The following is a 16,709-nucleotide window of genomic DNA, read 5'->3' as shown; positions in this document are numbered from 1 at the left end:
ATAGGAAACTTGATTAATGTCCTAGATGGCAGCAGAAATGCCATGGGGAAAGGAACTCAGGTAAAGAAAATATACCAGAATTAACTTGGAGTAGTTAATCTGATGAGAGGGCACAGTCTCAAGCTGTGAGACCCAACAATTGGGTTGGACATCAGGAGGAATTTCTTTCACAGGAAGGGTGATCGGACATTGGAATGAGCTGTCCAGGGAGGTGGAGGAGTCACAGACCCTGGAGCTCTTTCAGGATAGAGCGGACGTGGCACTCAGTGCCATGGGCCGGGTGACAAGGTGCTGTTCGGTCATAAATCAATTATTTCAAACTCTTTTCCAACCCAATTGATTCTGAGATTGTGTGACAGGAATCCCAAAGCGCAGCCTCGCCAGTTACCTACTTTTCCTAGAACTTCACAACACTCCTTTTCAGATTTCAAAAACTAAACCAGTTATACTTCGGAATAATCCCGCATTAAACCCATGAGCCGATCACTCTTACACGCCGTAAGATCCTTGTGAGATGCGTTACTAATCCCGAAGCGCTTCAGCGGCGCTCGCAGCGCTCCCGGCAGCGGCGGGGCCGGTTCGCTGCCCCGCCGGAGCGTGTCCGGAGCCCCGGGGCCGCAGCCCCGCTGCAATTTGACACAGCCCCGCTGCAATTTGACACAGCCCCGCAGTTCTGGAGCCGCAGCCGGGCCGGGCGGAGCCGCCGCACCGCGCCCCCCGCGCCCCTCGCCCCCGGCCCCGCGGGAGGCGGCTCTGCCCGCCCGCCCCGCCCGCGCTGACAGGCGGGCGCTGCGGAGGAAGGGGAGGGCGGCCGCCCCGGCCTCACATGACCGCGGCCGCGATGGACGGAGAGCCGCCCGCGGGCACGGCCGCAGGTACGGGGGGATGCGGGTGCCGCGCCCGCCCTGCGCTGCCCGCCCGGGAGCGGACGCGGCTCCGCGCCGGGGTCGGGGCTGCGGGGACGCAAATAAGCTGCGGGGAAGCAGAAAAGCTGTGGGGAAGCGCCGCCGCCTTCCCCTCGCCCCCTGGGGCAGCCGGACCCCGCTGGCCCCGGCCCGCCCGGTGGCTGCTCACGGCCGGGATCAGCGCTGCCCTCCGGGGCCGTGGGGGTCCCTCCCCGTGCCGAGGAGCGGGGAAGGAGCGGCAGCGCCGGGGCCGTGGGGGTCCCTCCCCGTGCCGAGGAGCGGGGAAGGAGCAGGCAGCGCCCGGGCCGCCGGGGTTACCTGCCCGGTGCCGCCCCGGTTCTGCCGCAGGCGCTCCGCTCCCTTGTGCGGGGCTGGACGCGGGCGCGGTCCCGAAGTTCTGCCGTGGGCAGTGACGCGGCCGAGCGCTCCCTCCGTGCCGCACCGAGTTTATTCCGTGCCCGCCCGGGGGCTCCGGGCACCTCGGACCCTCCCGCAGCGGGACAGCGGCTCGGCGGTCCCGGAGCCCCGCTCCGAGCCGGCACAGCCCGCGGAGAAAGCGCCGGCTCCCAGCGCTGGGGTTCCAGCAGCGTGCAGCTGGGGCTGGGATGAAGAAACTCATAGCCAAATACTGCCAGCGCTTGTTGCGAAATGAGAGATGGAGGGAGCTCCTGGGTGAATTGAGGGAATAACGTGTTAGACTCCTTTAGCAGTTCAACTGAAGGAAACTTTTAGAAGTTCTCTTTGAAGTCGTTGAACTTTTGTACCTGCTCTGTCCATACTATTTTTTTTGCTCGGTTTGGAAAGAAAACAAGTAGGTAAGCTTAATGCGTAGAAAAAAGGTTTGGTTGATTGTATTTAGAACCCTCTGTGAGTTGGCTCTTGTTAGGCCTGTGATGCTCCCGATGCACATAATGCTTATAAATAAATTATTTTGGAATATTTCTGTCCAGGACTGATGTAACATATTGAACAGCAGCCTTTGTGGAAAAAATGTCCTACTGTACCAAAGAGAGAGCTTGCTCAGGTATGTCTGTTATGGATTTACCATCTGCTTCAGGAGCCTTATAGAGATAAAACAGTTGTCTCCAAGTAGAGTATTCTTGAACTGATTAACTTCTGGTGGTGGTGCTTCTGTACCTTTCTTACCTACTCAGCCTTCTTTAGAAAACCTGGTTTTCTTTGGCGCAGAGTTCATGATGAACACTGAGAGAGGGTACATAATGATTTTGGCTAAAGAAAAATAATGCTGTGAATGCAGCAATGTTTTTTATTTTTAGCATCATGATGCAGGTTCAGAGGTCTTTGAAGTTTCACACCCATATGTAATTGTTTTTGGAGACCAGCAGCTTGTCAGTGAAATATACACAGTAATGAGAGTCCTGATAGGTATCACTGATGCTCCCCTTTGAGGGCACATACAAATGCTGTGGTTTGGATTTAGCAGTACTAAAAGTAGAAGTACTTTAATACAATCGAAGAGAAAAGAAAAAAAGGATAATGTCCAGCTTGTAAAGTCAATTCTGCAGAGTGGCTTTTATTGACTTTTTTTTTTTCCTTTTGCTTCCATGTGAGTCTGTTTTGCAATGATTGCAGGGAGGTAATGCAGGTGTTGGCAGTGTAGGGAGTGAGGTGTCTCCTTTTCTTCTGATGTAAACCTTTAACTGGGTGTTCAGCCTGTGGGAGGCTGTACAGGTTACAGACAATATAATTTGCACATGATTTCCCCCACAGTCTTCAAGTTTTATGGGTTGGTGCAGGTTGAGGGAGAAAAATTTACCAGTTGCAGGCATATGGAATTGATACAAAAGGAGGAGAGCTTTAATAATTGCTTTTCAACAGGATTTGGGATAAGAATGAGCTTGCTTAACTATAAAATGTGTGAAAAGACCATTGGGATCCTGTAGGGTCTGGAGTGGCAATGCCATTTTTAATGCTTAAATATTAGCATCAAGCATAATCAGGAGGGTGAGAAACATGTAAGGAAAATGAGAAACAAAACAAAGAAAATATATTAATTTTCATGGGATATTCTTGACCTCTATAAGGATGGTTGGATGTGGAAACTTGCCAGTTTTGTAGTCAGGCTAAAACGTCCTTGTGAAAGTTTCCCAGAGTAGTTGTTTGGGTTATTGCTTGCTGGGTTACATTTTTGGGTGTGAATTTTTACACTTCCAACCTCTTTTGAAAAATGATAGCCTAGCAGTCATCCACTGAGCTGCTGGGAACCAGCCCTAGCGAGCATTTGACTTTTTGTCCCTGTAATCTTAGGGCACATTCCTGGTTGGATTTTTCTCTGCTAATCCTGTTATTTCTTCAAAGTAGCTGCATCTCTCTTTATTGTGCTTGCTGCAGCTGGGGGCTGTGGCTCATGGCTGACTTGTGAATGGAATGTGTTCCCCAGACCTGGGGAATCAGATGAATCAGTTGATGATCTAACAGCATAGTAAAAGAGCAGGGCAAGAGCCTTAAGGTTAGTTCTTTACCCACAGTAAATCTGTGTGACAAGATGGTGTTGGGGTTTTTTTTTCTGCTGGAGTATGGGATTGTTGTAGTTTGAGAAGCAGCAAGAGGCCTCCAGCTGCAGGGGACTGCAGAAATTCAGGTGCTTTTTAAGTATTACTAAATAAAGCTTAAATAGTCTCATCTATTTTTGAGTTGAGGCATAACTTCTCTGTTTCATCTTTAGCAGCACCAAGTGCTGAGTAACTATCTTAAACTTACTTGGAAAAAACCACCAAAAACCCCTTCCCAAACAAAAACCAAACTACCTGCAACACTAAAAAAGGGGAAATAGGAAAACCTAACCAAAGGAAAAAACCCCAGAAAACCCAGAGTGACTAGTGCAGAGAACATACTTGGCATCTGTGGTAGTGGTGTTTTGGTTTTTTTAAAGGAGAAAAACAAAATGTTGGAGCCTGTTTCCAGCATCTAATTTTATGAGAGTGTGTGCTATTTTATCTTGTTTTGACATTGTGGGTAGCTTGTATTTACATGGGAATTGTTGGGAAGGAGAAAGAAGGAGACTCTTAATTAGAGTGAAGCTAAATATGATAACTTTTCTTGTACCCAGTAAGAAATACAGACCTGCTTTCCATGTTGAACACACAGCTGTGCAGCACTTAGCTTTGTTAGGGTGATTCTTTTGCTTTCTTCTTTTTGAAATAAGAATTGCATGGTTCAAAACAACCCAAACAAGTAGTGTGCAGTTATTTCAAAAAATACGTAAAGCCTTTAATAGGAAAAAAGTTTTGTTTGCTTTTTTTTGGTGTACTTATGTTGTTTGTTTGTTTTTTTTTAGGGGATTTCAAATTATGTAATATTTTAAAAAATGAGAACTAGGATGGGAATCTGTTTGAATTTGTAGTTGAAATCTGCACCAGCTTTCAGGGAGGCTGATGTGGATGCTGGATTCTGGAATTATGGAGGAATGTTTTTGACATGATAAGGGGGAGAGGCATTTCCATAATTCCTGGGGCTTCTCATGAGAAGACAGAAAGGAAAGGGAAATGCTGATGAATGATATTTACATTGCTGTTTTAGTGTTCCTGGCCCAGGAGTTGGTAATGGAGCCCTCGCTTTTTCCAGGGAAGAATCTGAGGTATCTGTGCACAAAAACAGTCAGTTTTCATATTTCCTGTGGGTTGGATCCCTCTGCTCTGCACAGCTGTGGCCTGTGATGATGGAGGAGAGATCTGAGCTGCTTTTCCTGAAGGTTTTGCTTCCTTACAGGCTCCTTTCTCCTTCTAGTAAAAATGCTACTAATATAATAAGTAATTCTGTGGCACCACCTACTTAAGCATGTCTGATAAATTTATCTGATTATTGCCTGGTGTAATAAGGAGTTGGTAGCATCAGCCATCTGTAAAATGGAGATAAGGCCTCCAAATTTGATTGACAGAGCTTAAACAGGGAAGGGAGATCAATGTTGTGATTTACCACCTGTGCTTCCAGCCCTGGATGTGCTTACTCACATGTGAAAACTCTGTGCAGTTATGCAGATACTTGGAGTTTTGCTCTGGCTTTCATAAATGCATGATTTTGGAAATTTGGATGGAGGAAACTGCTAACTCCATGGAAGGCAGATTGCTGCCCAGTTGTATCAGTGGAGTAATGAATGTTGAGCACTAACTAAAGCATGAAGTAGAGAAATTTTCTATTGCAGTTTTTCTCTGGATAAGTTTCTCAACTCCCTTCAGTCCAAAGGCTATCTGATTTGTTGCAAAAAAAAAAAAAAAGTATTATGCAGTGTTTTCATAGCTGTTTTCCTTTACAACCAAACAAAAACTAGGCCATGCTTTGAATGCTTCTTCAGACTTTTAATTCTTGTTATCTTGTTGTCTTGTTTGCATATGTATGTTTGTACGTATTATTTTTAACTTTTATATCAACTTGTTTTCAATTGTATCAGGCCACTTCCTGATACCTTATTGACAACAGATTGAGAATCTGTTGTAGCAAAAGCCTGGCTTGTAGGAAAAAGCTGATTTTTATTTTGTCTGCTTCCCAGTGTTCCAGGGGAACCATTCCATACCTCATTTCTGTATCCACTTGCTGCTGTCTCTATATAAACTTTACCAGATAATGATCTGCTGAAAGCAAAGGGAATGTTTTCAAAATTAGCTGTTCTGCAGCAGAGGCTGCGTGATGGGAAGTTTTAAGTGTTCTGGTACAATGCATGTAAATCCTTTTAGTGCCTGAACACAGGAGCTCATACCAATGAGTTCCCACTATTATCCACCATTCCTGGCCAGGGCTCTTGAGGCTGTTCCCAAATAGACTCTTTAGCAAATAGAATGAAAAATGGGCTGAAGAATAGCTCCAGTACATATTGCTCTGTAGGGTTGGTGTTAATGCCATGATAAGCATTTCCTAAAGCAGGTTAACAGCTGTTCCCGAGTCATTTTACTGTGTTCTCAGAGCTGTGTTTGTGGGTGTAGATTCACTCTGTCTTGTTGATACCAGGCATGCTGAGGTTATTAATTAAACGGTAATTATTCAAACTTGTTTGCATGGTTGTCTGGTTTGTGTGATTTCACACATTTAGACAAGGTTGAGATGTAAAGAAGCTGCAGAATATTTCAGGGAGAGCCAAGAGTGTGAACTGCTGATAAAGAGAAGGCATGTCCTGTAGGTGATTTTTAGAGAATAATTTGATAAAAACTGGGGAGAAATTACCAAGAAAAGGGCAACATGGCTGAATTGACAAAGGACTGTGGATTCTTGCCTGGTGGGGCATCACTCTGTGGATGTCTGCTGGGTAATGGGTTCAGACCCGTAAGAAACTTCAGAGTCCTCAGCATCACTTTGTTTCTGGGACTTAAAGATGGAACAGTGATGGTTTCATGGTTCACCCTATACATCTTTTCTCCTCATTCCTGTCTCTTGCCTTTGGGGTTCCAGGAGTTAACCAGACAATGCTGAGCCCAGTTCAGGGGGTGGTTTGTGCTGTTGATGTCCAGCAGAAGGATGGGAAGCAGAGACTCAATAGGCAGGAGGAGATGTTGTGTGAGCACAGATTGGCGCTGCTTGGGGGATTATTTGGGGTGCATTTTGAGTAGCCCCCTTTGGGGGAGGCCTCTGCAACATCAGCCAGTGGCTGAGCCTCACAGAAGGCTCTGGAATTCTCTGGAGGGAGCTTTGTGTGTGTGCATTGGAGGAGTAACAACATCTGCTGTCCTGGGTTGCATTTCACTGGTGTGTCTTGAGCATTTAAACCCAAAAATCACCAGGGTGGGCACCCAGAGAGCTGCTGCTCTGGAAGTCCAGGATGTCTTGTGCTCTACAGGTGTTATCACGTCATCCAGCAATATCCCACATCAACACTGAATTAGTTTGTATTATTTTACTGCAGATTTCTGGCAGGTAGCTGGAAATCTTTAGGAGCTGCTCCATAGGTGGGGTTAGCAGCTGATGTGTCTATTAAGGCAGAGGTGTTAAGACTTGCTTCTCTGAGTCACATTAGCAGGAATCTGAAGCCTGATGAGGCATGTGGGATAAGGTCATTTGTCCTGGATTTGGTTTGGTTTCATAAAGTCATTTAATGGAACAAATAGCAAAGTGTCTGTTATGAAGTGATAAATCTGAAGAATTAAAGATTGCTTGTTTTCCCTGTTTATCAGGGCCTAGGGCACATGAAGGAGCAGGTAGGAAATCTTTATCAGGAGGAGGTCAGGGCTTTCAAGTCAAGGCTATGACCTCTTATCTTCCTTGAGTTAATCTGTTACCCAGTTAACAACTTTTTGAACTATGTATCGAAGCTGAAAGAAATGCTTCTTGCTTCTGTGGTGTTACTGTGTTCTCAAAATTGCAGATATATTTAAGAACTTCTGCACAATGGCAAGGAAGGGATAATGAATCCTACCTTTTCTAGGAACCTTTCATCATGGATTTGACTTGCTTTATGAAAGAGCTTGTTCACAATGTGCCTCTTACAGAGAGGAAGCAACCCAGCTGCTCCAGGCTGGAGAGCAGAACTCAGGCATGGAGTGACAGAGCCCAGGGTTGTACCCTCATTTTTCACACCATTTCCTATGTGTGGAATGTGTAGAAAAGAAAGGATGGCTTTGAAAAACAATGTAAGCTTAGTTTACAGTCACATAATAGATGCAGTTATGAAGTCAGGGTGAGATAACAGGCTGCAGTCAGGCACTTGATAAGAGAACACTCTGAGTCATCAGCTTTGCCCCTTCTTTGATGTCATTTGTCCTCTGGGGCCACATTCTTAAGAGCCATCTTCTTTCACTTCTGCATCTGAGAGTCAGTTACTGTCCAAAGCTGCCCAGTTATGGCCAAATTTGCTGTCAAAAGCTGTTTGTTTTCTAGCTACAAGCAATGGAAGACAATAGGTAAGTTTGAAAGATTTTGCCCCTTGCTGTGATTGAGGAATTGTTGGGTTGGGAGCCCTTAATAGGAACCTTTTCCCTCTGCTTTGGAACTTAAGTATGTTGACATAGTCAATTATTGTAATTCACACTCTCTGTAGCACACTGTCATAGAGTTAATAAAATTATGTCAAATGAAGTGTCTCCTTCCTTTGTAATGATGTGCAAAATTAATGGATTAGATTTCTGCAGCGTGGTAGAAGGACACATTTTTCTTTCCTTCCATGAGTTGTTCTAGGCAGGATCCAGAAGTGCTGAGCAAGGGTTTCGTTCACTTTGGCAGATCCTGCTGTGGTGGGAGCTGGACAGACAGGAAATGCAGGCCTCTTAGCTGATTCACAGGACAAATTTGGCCTGTGATCCTTTGCTTAGTGGAGATGTCTCTGTGACTCGATATAATTGGTGGTGCCCCTGGCTGTTGTGAGCAGGGAGGTACCAGTGATGTGAACGTGTGAGAAGCAGCATAACCTCCCAGGGGAGTGGCCTGGCTGGGCTTCTGGTGGCGTTGCACCACTCTGGCAGCACCAAGCACAGGAACAGAATATTTTAAGGCTACTTCTTTTACTATATCTTATCAGGTCTACTGTTTTTTCCCTTTTTGTCTTGTAGATTTGGCAAAGCCTCCAGTAAATGAACCAAGGGAAGCGGAACAGTTTCTAATGCAGACGCCCCAGGGAAATCCACTGCTGCTTTCCCACACCCTACAAGAGCTCTTGAGCAAGGACAGTGTGCAGGTGGAGCTTATACCTGAGAAGAAGGGCCTTTTCCTGAAACATGTGGAGTATGAGGTTTCCAGCAAGGTAATGTGAAAAGGCTTTGGGCTTGCTGAGAATGTATCCTCCTAAAAATGTCTGTGCAGTTTCTGCTGGCAAAGTCCTGGGAGATTTAGGTGTGCTGGGTGATGCTGGTTTTAAGCAGACCAGTTGTGTGGGCTGATTTTTAATGCGGTAGCACTGGGCCTTCTTGACTTGGGCATCTGCAGATTGGACCATCTAACTGAGCTGTGAAGGATGGTCTGCAAGTTCACTTGCTTGAAAACCTGAGCTCTGTACAAAAGCAGGTGTGTGACAATGGAAACAGAACGGTTTTGTAACAAACTGGTGTAGGTAGCTGGGTATTTCAAACTGAAATTGTATTTACAGTGCAAAAAAAAAAAAAAAAAATTGTTGAGGTGCTGCTGTGTGAGCTGTGCATTGATTTATCCCCCTGGTTAATTGCAGAGATTCAAGTGCTCGGTGTACAGAAGATACAACGACTTTGTGGTGTTCCACGAGATGCTGCTGCACAAGTTCCCGTACCGCATGGTGCCTGCACTGCCCCCAAAGAGGGTGCTGGGAGGTAAACCTGCATCTGCATTTTGGGCTGCAGGGGGTTTGCTGCATGCTGCAAGTGTGATAGTGTTGAAAAGAAATGTTTAAAAGATTGAAAGTCTTGGGTTCTGCTTGCCTCAACCAACTTTGAGAATATTTGTTCAGGCGGTCAGTCTGCTTTTATAAGTCTTTATAACCAAAGGTCCGGTTGTGGGAGCTGACAGACTATAGGCATCCATTCTTTGGATTTTACTGCAGTTCTTTCTTTTTTCTTTCTGAGCTGCCATGTGAGGGACATTAGCTGAAATTTCATGTTTCTTCCTGCAGCTGATCGTGAGTTCATCGAGTCGAGGAGGAGAGCGCTGAAGCGATTCATAAACCTGGTGGCTCGGCACCCCCCCTTCTCAGAAGATGTGCTCTTGAAACTCTTCCTGTCCTTCAGCGGCTCAGTGAGTGTTTGTTAGCAATAGTCCTGAGCTTGCAAGTCTTGCTGTAACTGCCACAGCGTTCAGGATTGCTGTTAACCTGCATGGCTTTGCTCCCTGGGAGGAAGAGAATTTTCTCTCAGTAGGTGTTTCCACAGTGGAAAGTGGAAGGTAATTTCACTCAATGCCAGGAGTGTAGGATTTTGAAAATTATAACTATTCTTAGGCAGAGATTATGCTTTTCCTTAAATTAAATCTAACCTGGGTAAAGCTGTGTCTGCTGAGTTGTGCCTTGCTGCTGCAATATATCTGAGACCTCCATGAACTGCCTGTGTTTTTTCATAGTTCCTTCATGCTCATTTGATTCTATATTTTCTCCAGGATGTACAGAATAAGCTAAGGGAATTGGTCCAGGGAGTAGGAGATGAATTTGTGACTTGCAGATTAGCTACCCAAGCCAAGGTATGTATATGAATTTCTTGCAACATGTTATTCTGGTTTAAATGGCTTTCTTCTCCTGGTGCTTCAGTTATGGCATTTGTGCAGTGATGGACACCTTAAGTAGGAGATATTTGTTTCTAGAGTTTGAAGGACTTGTAATTTTATTGAAAAGATCAAATAAACTTTTGACTCTTAAGGGCCTGATATTTCTAGCTAAATTCTGGCTCATGAATATGATATAGATTAAACAATGAATCCTGCTCAGAACTCGTTTCTCTGTAATTACTTGTACTTGCATAACAATCAAATGCACAAATTGCACAATTTAAAAGGTAATGTCTAGATTGATGTCTTTCCCTTGTGCTCATGCCCTCATTCTGTCTTGTTCTCTCCCTGTGGGAGAGCAATTTGGACTGTTATGGAAAAGCTAGTTATAAATTCTCCATATATCTGTTTATCCCAGTGATTACTGCTATGACAAGTTTTAAGTACACATCCACTGTGTTCATTGAGCAATTTCAAAGCAAGTTGTTGTTCAGGTTCCTGCAGTGCTTGCAGAAGGTTTTGCAACTGGAGCTTAATTCAGGCTTTTACCAGTGATAAACTGGTCAAAAAAAAGCTGAACTTTCAGTTTGTGCTTGACTCTACTGGGCTGGGAGTTACCAGTAGGATCAGATGAGAACTTGTGAGCTTGAAACCTCACAAATGTTCTTTTAACTACATAGAAGAATTGCAGATTTTGCCAATTCTGTCTATGCTGGGTATATGAACCTCTTTCTACCTCTGAAAATTAGGGCTGTTTGTGTGACATGTGTCTTGGACACCGAAATGGGAAACTGATCTCTGCAGAATTGTTAGAGCACAGAGGGAGAGCGTGAGCGCAGGAGGGAAGCCTGTCCCTCTCTGCGGACTGTGCTGTGCCTCTGATTTATCCAGCAGTAATCCCTCTGTACTCCTTCAGGACTTCCTCCCAGCTGACATTCAGGCCCAGTTTGCTGCCAGCAGGGAGCTGATCAGAAATATTTATAACAGCTTCTATAAGCTCCGGGACCGTGCGGAGAGAATCGCTTCCCGAGCCATCGACAACGCCTCCGACCTCCTCATATTTGGGAAGGAGCTCAGGTAGGTTTGCAGCAACAGGGTTTGCTGGTTTCTGATGTTGGTTTAGAACTCAAAACTGTTGCAAATGGTCTGGTAAAAATGGGTGTTTTAATGCATGCTGTAGGACATAATCAATTTTCCTTCTATAAAAGAAGGAAATACACACTTTTCACTAAAGCTGCATTTTATAGAGTGAGGAATGAAAACAGAAATACCTTCACATTCAGGTACTTGTGTTACTGTCTCTCTCCCCACTATGTACACAGTTAACTCTGCATTTGAGATAGGACAGGAGTAGCTCAGCACTGTGGGCTATTTAGGCAGATTTGAAACTGCTCTCTGCAAATAACTTTATCTGCTCAGTGGAATTTGTCTCCTAGATGTGACCATTGCTTTTCTCCTTTCAGTGCTTTGGGCTCAGACACTACTCCACTTCCTTCCTGGGCTGCTTTGAATAACAACGCATGGGGGACTCTCAAACAAGCCTTGAAGGGTCTGTCTGTTGAATTTGCACTTCTGGCAGATAAGGCTGTGCAGCAGGTGAGTCCTTTACTTTTGTCTTTTTTTTTTTTCCTTTTTGTAACATGAATGAAGTACATTACTGCCCTGAATTTTATCTTGAATCATGAGCTCTGTGGACATAAGCTCTTCAAGAGTTAAGAGGGAGATTGCAGTCCAAACTCACATCCTCAACTAACAGCCTGCTTGTTCAAGCTTGTGTGAAATACCTGGACTGTGTTTAAATGGGGAAAAAATGTAACAGGCAAGGGAAAGGAAGAAAAAACCTGCTTCCTTTCTTAATTTTAAATGGTTACTGCACACATTAAGCTCACTATTAGGGTGAGTTGTCCAAAAGTGCCATGTTCCATTTTATTAATCTGCTACAGAGAACCCAGAATAACTTACTTCTGAATCAAATTTTCAGTACTTTAATTCATGTACTTAAACGTTACATGAGAATCATTCAGACAGAAGCATCACATTCCAGTCTAAGTGCACAGTGTGGTAATGACTGTCAGAATGATGTGAGGACACGACACTCTGGGAAGGAAAAGTAATAGTTTTGTCTTCAGTGCTCTTCATCTCATTGTGTTAAAACAGTCAGTGTGCTTTTGTAGATGAGTCAGGCCAGGTCTCTTTTGCTGGAGTTTATGTTTCAGAGAGCTCTATTGATAGAGGAAGAAGAGAGTATTCTATAAAATAAAAAAAAATGGCAGTGAAATTTGTCTTGGTGTCTCATCTCTGCCTTCTGATGCGTGAAGTGTTATGGGGAACATGCAGGTATTCAGAGTTTTAATGGATTAGCTATTTTGTAGGAAGGGAAGATGAAAGATTGGAGGAATCTGCAAGAGCAGGGAATTCCAGGCAGAGTGTGCTGAAAGGACTGACACGCAGGCCTGTGAAACCAACTCCTCTTGTTCTAATGATCAGTCAGTTGGAAAAGCTGTTCCTGCCTCAGTCAGGTCTTTGTTCTGCACACTGAAGACTAAACACCCCAGTGCCATTGGAGAGATTTTTGATGCAGTTGTGTAAGCTCTGATGTGCCCTGGAGAGAGCAGTGAGAGCCTGCGTGGTGTGGGGGGGGTGAAGGGCTGTGATGCCAGGCTGACGTAAAATGTACTTTTTCCTTGTTTTCTAGGGTAAACAGGAAGAGAATGATGTGGTGGAGAAGTTGAACCTTTTCCTGGATTTACTCCAGTCCTATAAAGTGAGCTCTGCTGTTCTGCCAACAAGAAAGTTGTTTAGAGCAAGTTTGTGCTCTTTAGAGGGTGTAACGCCAACTGGATGGAAAACTGTCTGTGAGGCCAGTTCAGAGGCAAACTGGGCATCTGGCAGAGGCAGGGGAGTGGCTCTTGGCCACAAGGAGCTCTTCCTGATAGCTCATCTGATGATGAGGACTTGCCAAAGAGCAAACTCTGCGAGGAATTTAAAAATATGACTGGTTAAACTGCATGGATCAGCTAACTTTTTGGTTTTATATTTGGCTGCTTTTGAGTCAAAGCAGTGAACTAGATTGCTACTGATTTGCTCATGGAGACATGAGTTCAGTTATGAATGAAAGGACTTTTTCAGCTGTATGTGGCAGCCGCTCCTGACATTCCCAGGCCAGGACTGAATTTGAAGGACTTGAGCCAGCACTTTAATTAATTGCCAGCTCTTAATACTGAGAAGGTCAGAAAAGAGGCCTGATAAGATCCAAAATGTTGGCAGAAGTGATGCTCCAGGTTGCCTCTTAAGCTCACTGGTCTGGGTTCAAGCAGTTTTGTTTCTTAAATTCTTAGCTACTGGCATTTTTCGACCCTCTTGAAAACAAAGGAGCAAAAATCTGCAGCGTAGAAATGACACAAAGTGTGACCACACGTGTGGGCTGCTGGTGTACTTGGCTGTGTGTTTGCTGACTCCTGGCCCCACTGCTGTTTTCTTTTCCCACAAAGGACCTGTGTGAAAGGCACGAGAAGGGGGTATTGCACAAGCACCAGCGAGCCTTGCACAAGTACAGCATGATGAAGAAGCAGATGATGAGTGCCACTGTGCAGAACAAAGAGCCAGAATCGGTGGAGCAGCTGGAGTCTCGGATTGTGGAGGTAGGGCAGGCAGAGCAAAGGGTGGGACTGGGCTCTAATGGTGCTGCTCTGGAACTCAGTCGCATTTGCAGACAGTTTTTGGATTGAGAGCGTTGCCTGTGCTTTGGGAAATCTGTGCTCCCCACTGTGCCACGTGGAAAATGTGTTGGTAGCACATAATTCGCAGGAGTTGTGGGAAGCATCAGTCTGCATGATGGAAAGGGTAATTCCTGCTGTATCAAATGGGTTCAGGAACTGCCTTTTTAGGGTTTTGGTATGTGTTTGAATCGCTGGTATGGGGAGGAATGCTGTTTTCTCCTGTTTCTCCTTTTCCCCATCCTCTTTCTGGTCACTGAGTTCCTCTTCTTTCAGCAAGAAAACGCCATCATAACCATGGAGCTGCGGAATTACTTCTCCCTGTACTGCCTGCACCAGGAGACACAGCTCATCCACATCTACCTGCCTCTCACATCTCACATTTTGGGGGCCTTTGTCAACTCCCAGATTCAGGGTCACAAAGAGGTGAGTTCTAGACTCTTCTTTTTCTCAAAATATGAATGAGAATTTGATTGGATTTGTTTTCACCCATTGGCCTTCATCTTTTAATCATCTGTGCAGTTGGGCTCTCTCATAGCTTAGGAAGTTCCCTGAGGTTTTTCCAGTTTGGGGTGAGGATCAGGGTTGGCCTCTAACCCTTCTAAAACATGGTATCTTCTTGCAGCAATTTTTTTTCTTCTTTTCTTCTCTCATCTGTATCTGGCTCTACCCTGTGAGTAGTTGAAAAAGACCAAACCATTCAATCTCTACTCTGTAATGAGTGATGTGTGTTTGTTAGATTAATCTGGTTTTTTGCTGAGCTACACAACATATTGTATGACAAGAAAACTTTCCAGGTTTTGCTCTAAAACTTAGAAAACTCCTTTTTGTTAAACCCTTTAATATTCTCCATATACAGATTTTCTTGCTTTGGTTATATTAGAAAAATCTTTTCTCCTTCAGCTCCCTTCCATCCTTTCAGTGAAGGAATTTGATGAAGGGAAATCTCCCTTCCATACAGGCTCAGGAGAATGTTCATGGAGCTGCACTGGTCTGACAGGAACATTCTGGGTGTAGTGAACTTCCTGAAAATACTTCAGCAAATTTGTTGTCTCTGTATGTCTGAGACTGCTGCTAAATTTCCATGTGGGGAGATTGTTACCTGCTGTGTGGTCATGTCTGCTCTCTCTCCTTCTCCACTCACAGATGAGTAAAGTTTGGAATGAATTGAAGCCGAAGTTGAGCTGCCTTTTTGTGGGATCCAGCAGTATGCCAACTCCACCACTCTCACCTCCAGAGGGAAACTTCTTTTCCAATTAACGTTCCAAGCATCCCACACGGAGCAAGAAGGGCAATCAACGAAGGGGTGGGACCTCTACCTCCAATGAATCCTCCAAAACAGCTATTTTTATTTTTATTTTTTTTTTAATATTGCTGCTTTGAGCTGCTCTCTGATTTAGACAGACTGGATGTGGGGCAGAACATAATGGATATGGAGACAATTTTGTAATTTTGCAATGCCCTGGGGCAGAGCTGATGTTCATTCTCCTGCAGACACTCCTCGTGGGTCGGGACAGGGCCTGGCACAGCGAGTGCTGCAGGGTTTGTTGTTGCTGGGGCCTCTGCATCTTGTACTAACAGTCCTCCAGTGGTGTTTATCTGCAGCTGTGCTGACACATCTCTGCACGTCTCTCAAGTGCTGAGATGAACAGGATAGCTGAAGCACTTGCTTGTAGTGGAGATAAATTGCTTTTTATGCCTTGGAGGGCCTGTGTTAGGGACGTGTGTGCATGAGGAAAGCTGAAAGCCATCCCCCATCCTGTTGTAGGTGTCTGGATTTGATTTCTTACTGCTAGACCTTAGCACAAAATGAATGAAGTGGTTGGATTTTGTAACCCAGCTGGGCAGGGGTCAGTGCTGCTCTGTGACAGGGATTTTCCTGATGGTGCTGGATGGACTATTGTCAGTTTGTTTCCCTTCATGGTTGAAGGGCGCTCTGGGGACTTGCTCATATTTTTCAGTTTGGGGCCAAAGACAGCTGGGTTTGGGAACTCAGAGGAGTTTGCCTGGCATAAATGAGAAAATAATTGACTAAAACATTCCTTAATTGTAAATCCCTTGTACTACAGGAGTGGAACAGCTACAAGGTAGCTTGTTTACTTTTTCTGGAGGTTCTGACCTCCATCTGGTGAGTAGCTGCTCAGATCTGTTGGAGAGCTGCTGACCCAAAGGCTGGTGTTTTCCTTGGTGTAATATCAGAAGTATCCTACTGCACCAGCAGGCTGGAACACAGTGCTGATAAAGTTCATTAGCAAAAGTTCAGTATTATCAGGATGTTACTGTCATTCTTCCTGGCTGTGGGTAGCACTGCAGTATGTTTGTTTGTGAAGGAGAGTAGATGATTAAGTGGAAGTTCTCATCTCTAAAAAGACCACAGCCCTTGGTAATGGGGTTTTCAGAATGGTTTGTGGTTGTGATAAAGGGACTAAACACTCCCCACTTTGCATCTCCAGTGGCTTTGCCTTGGGAGGCAGAGGGGGAGAACATGCATGTTGTGTTACCTCAGGGGAAATGTGCACATCCTCCAGAGAAACTGATAATCAAACTGCAAACGTCTGCAGCAAAGCTCTGTGTGAACAGGACTCCCTGAACCTGACTTCTCTGGGGCCAAAATAGCTCCCAAAGGGGAATTTGTGACTTGGCTTCTTAGCATTTTCCTCGAATGGGTAAAAAAGGAAGCACATTAACAAGGATGAGTGCGTGCTGTTAATCAGAATCATTACAGTATTTTCCCACTGGGGAACTTCCCCATTACCAGGAAGTATATTTAAATCCTCCAATCACAAAAGCTTATTGATTTGATTTTTTTTTTTTTTTAATTTAGAAATTTCAGTGCAACATGAAACTCTTCCTAGCCCAGATGGAAATTCTGGATTAGTTTCTTCAGCTAGGAGCAAGATAAGTCTCCCAGTTTTAGGAGACTGAATAACCATTACTCACACTCCTCAAAATGGAGTAAATACACTGCTATGGGTGAATTCCTTGA

At 44.8% G+C, this 16,709-nt stretch overlaps 1 protein-coding gene across 2 annotated transcripts; it reads left to right on the top strand.

Annotated features, from left to right (window-relative positions):
- Nucleotides 1-826: 826 nt before the first annotated feature.
- Nucleotides 827-16,062, top strand: SNX8 (sorting nexin 8). 2 transcript variants are annotated; one of them, XM_054270747.1, is made up of 12 exons: nucleotides 831-875; nucleotides 1,856-1,929; nucleotides 8,396-8,586; nucleotides 9,007-9,124; nucleotides 9,424-9,545; nucleotides 9,903-9,983; nucleotides 10,924-11,084; nucleotides 11,471-11,603; nucleotides 12,703-12,771; nucleotides 13,499-13,648; nucleotides 14,000-14,149; nucleotides 14,870-16,062. In XM_054270747.1, exons 2-12 carry the CDS (start codon nucleotides 1,896-1,898, stop codon nucleotides 14,981-14,983), a joined length of 1,323 nt encoding a protein of 440 aa, XP_054126722.1. In that variant the 5' UTR covers nucleotides 831-875; nucleotides 1,856-1,895; the 3' UTR covers nucleotides 14,984-16,062. The 2 variants fall into 2 exon arrangements, with proteins under 2 accessions (XP_054126721.1, XP_054126722.1); XM_054270746.1 differs by lacking the exon at nucleotides 1,856-1,929 and having other exon boundaries at nucleotides 827-875.
- Nucleotides 16,063-16,709: the final 647 nt, after the last annotated feature.

This window comes from Melozone crissalis, unplaced genomic scaffold, assembly GCF_028551555.1.
Source record: "Melozone crissalis strain CALT ecotype California unplaced genomic scaffold, PUWL_Pcris_2 ptg000012l_1, whole genome shotgun sequence".
Classification (NCBI taxonomy): Eukaryota; Metazoa; Chordata; class Aves; order Passeriformes; family Passerellidae; genus Melozone; species Melozone crissalis.
This window is presented reverse-complemented; position numbering and strand designations above follow the sequence as displayed.

Excerpts from the sequence above, each read along its gene's own strand:
- SNX8 (XM_054270746.1), top strand. The coding sequence starts at position 827 with ATGACCGCGGCCGCGATGGACGGAGAGCCGCCCGCGGGCACGGCCGCA. Across the intron at positions 11,085-11,470 it reads ATATTTGGGAAGGAGCTCAG|TGCTTTGGGCTCAGACACTA; the intron begins GTAGGTTTGCAG and ends TTCTCCTTTCAG. Across the intron at positions 11,604-12,702 it reads CAGATAAGGCTGTGCAGCAG|GGTAAACAGGAAGAGAATGA; the intron begins GTGAGTCCTTTA and ends CTTGTTTTCTAG.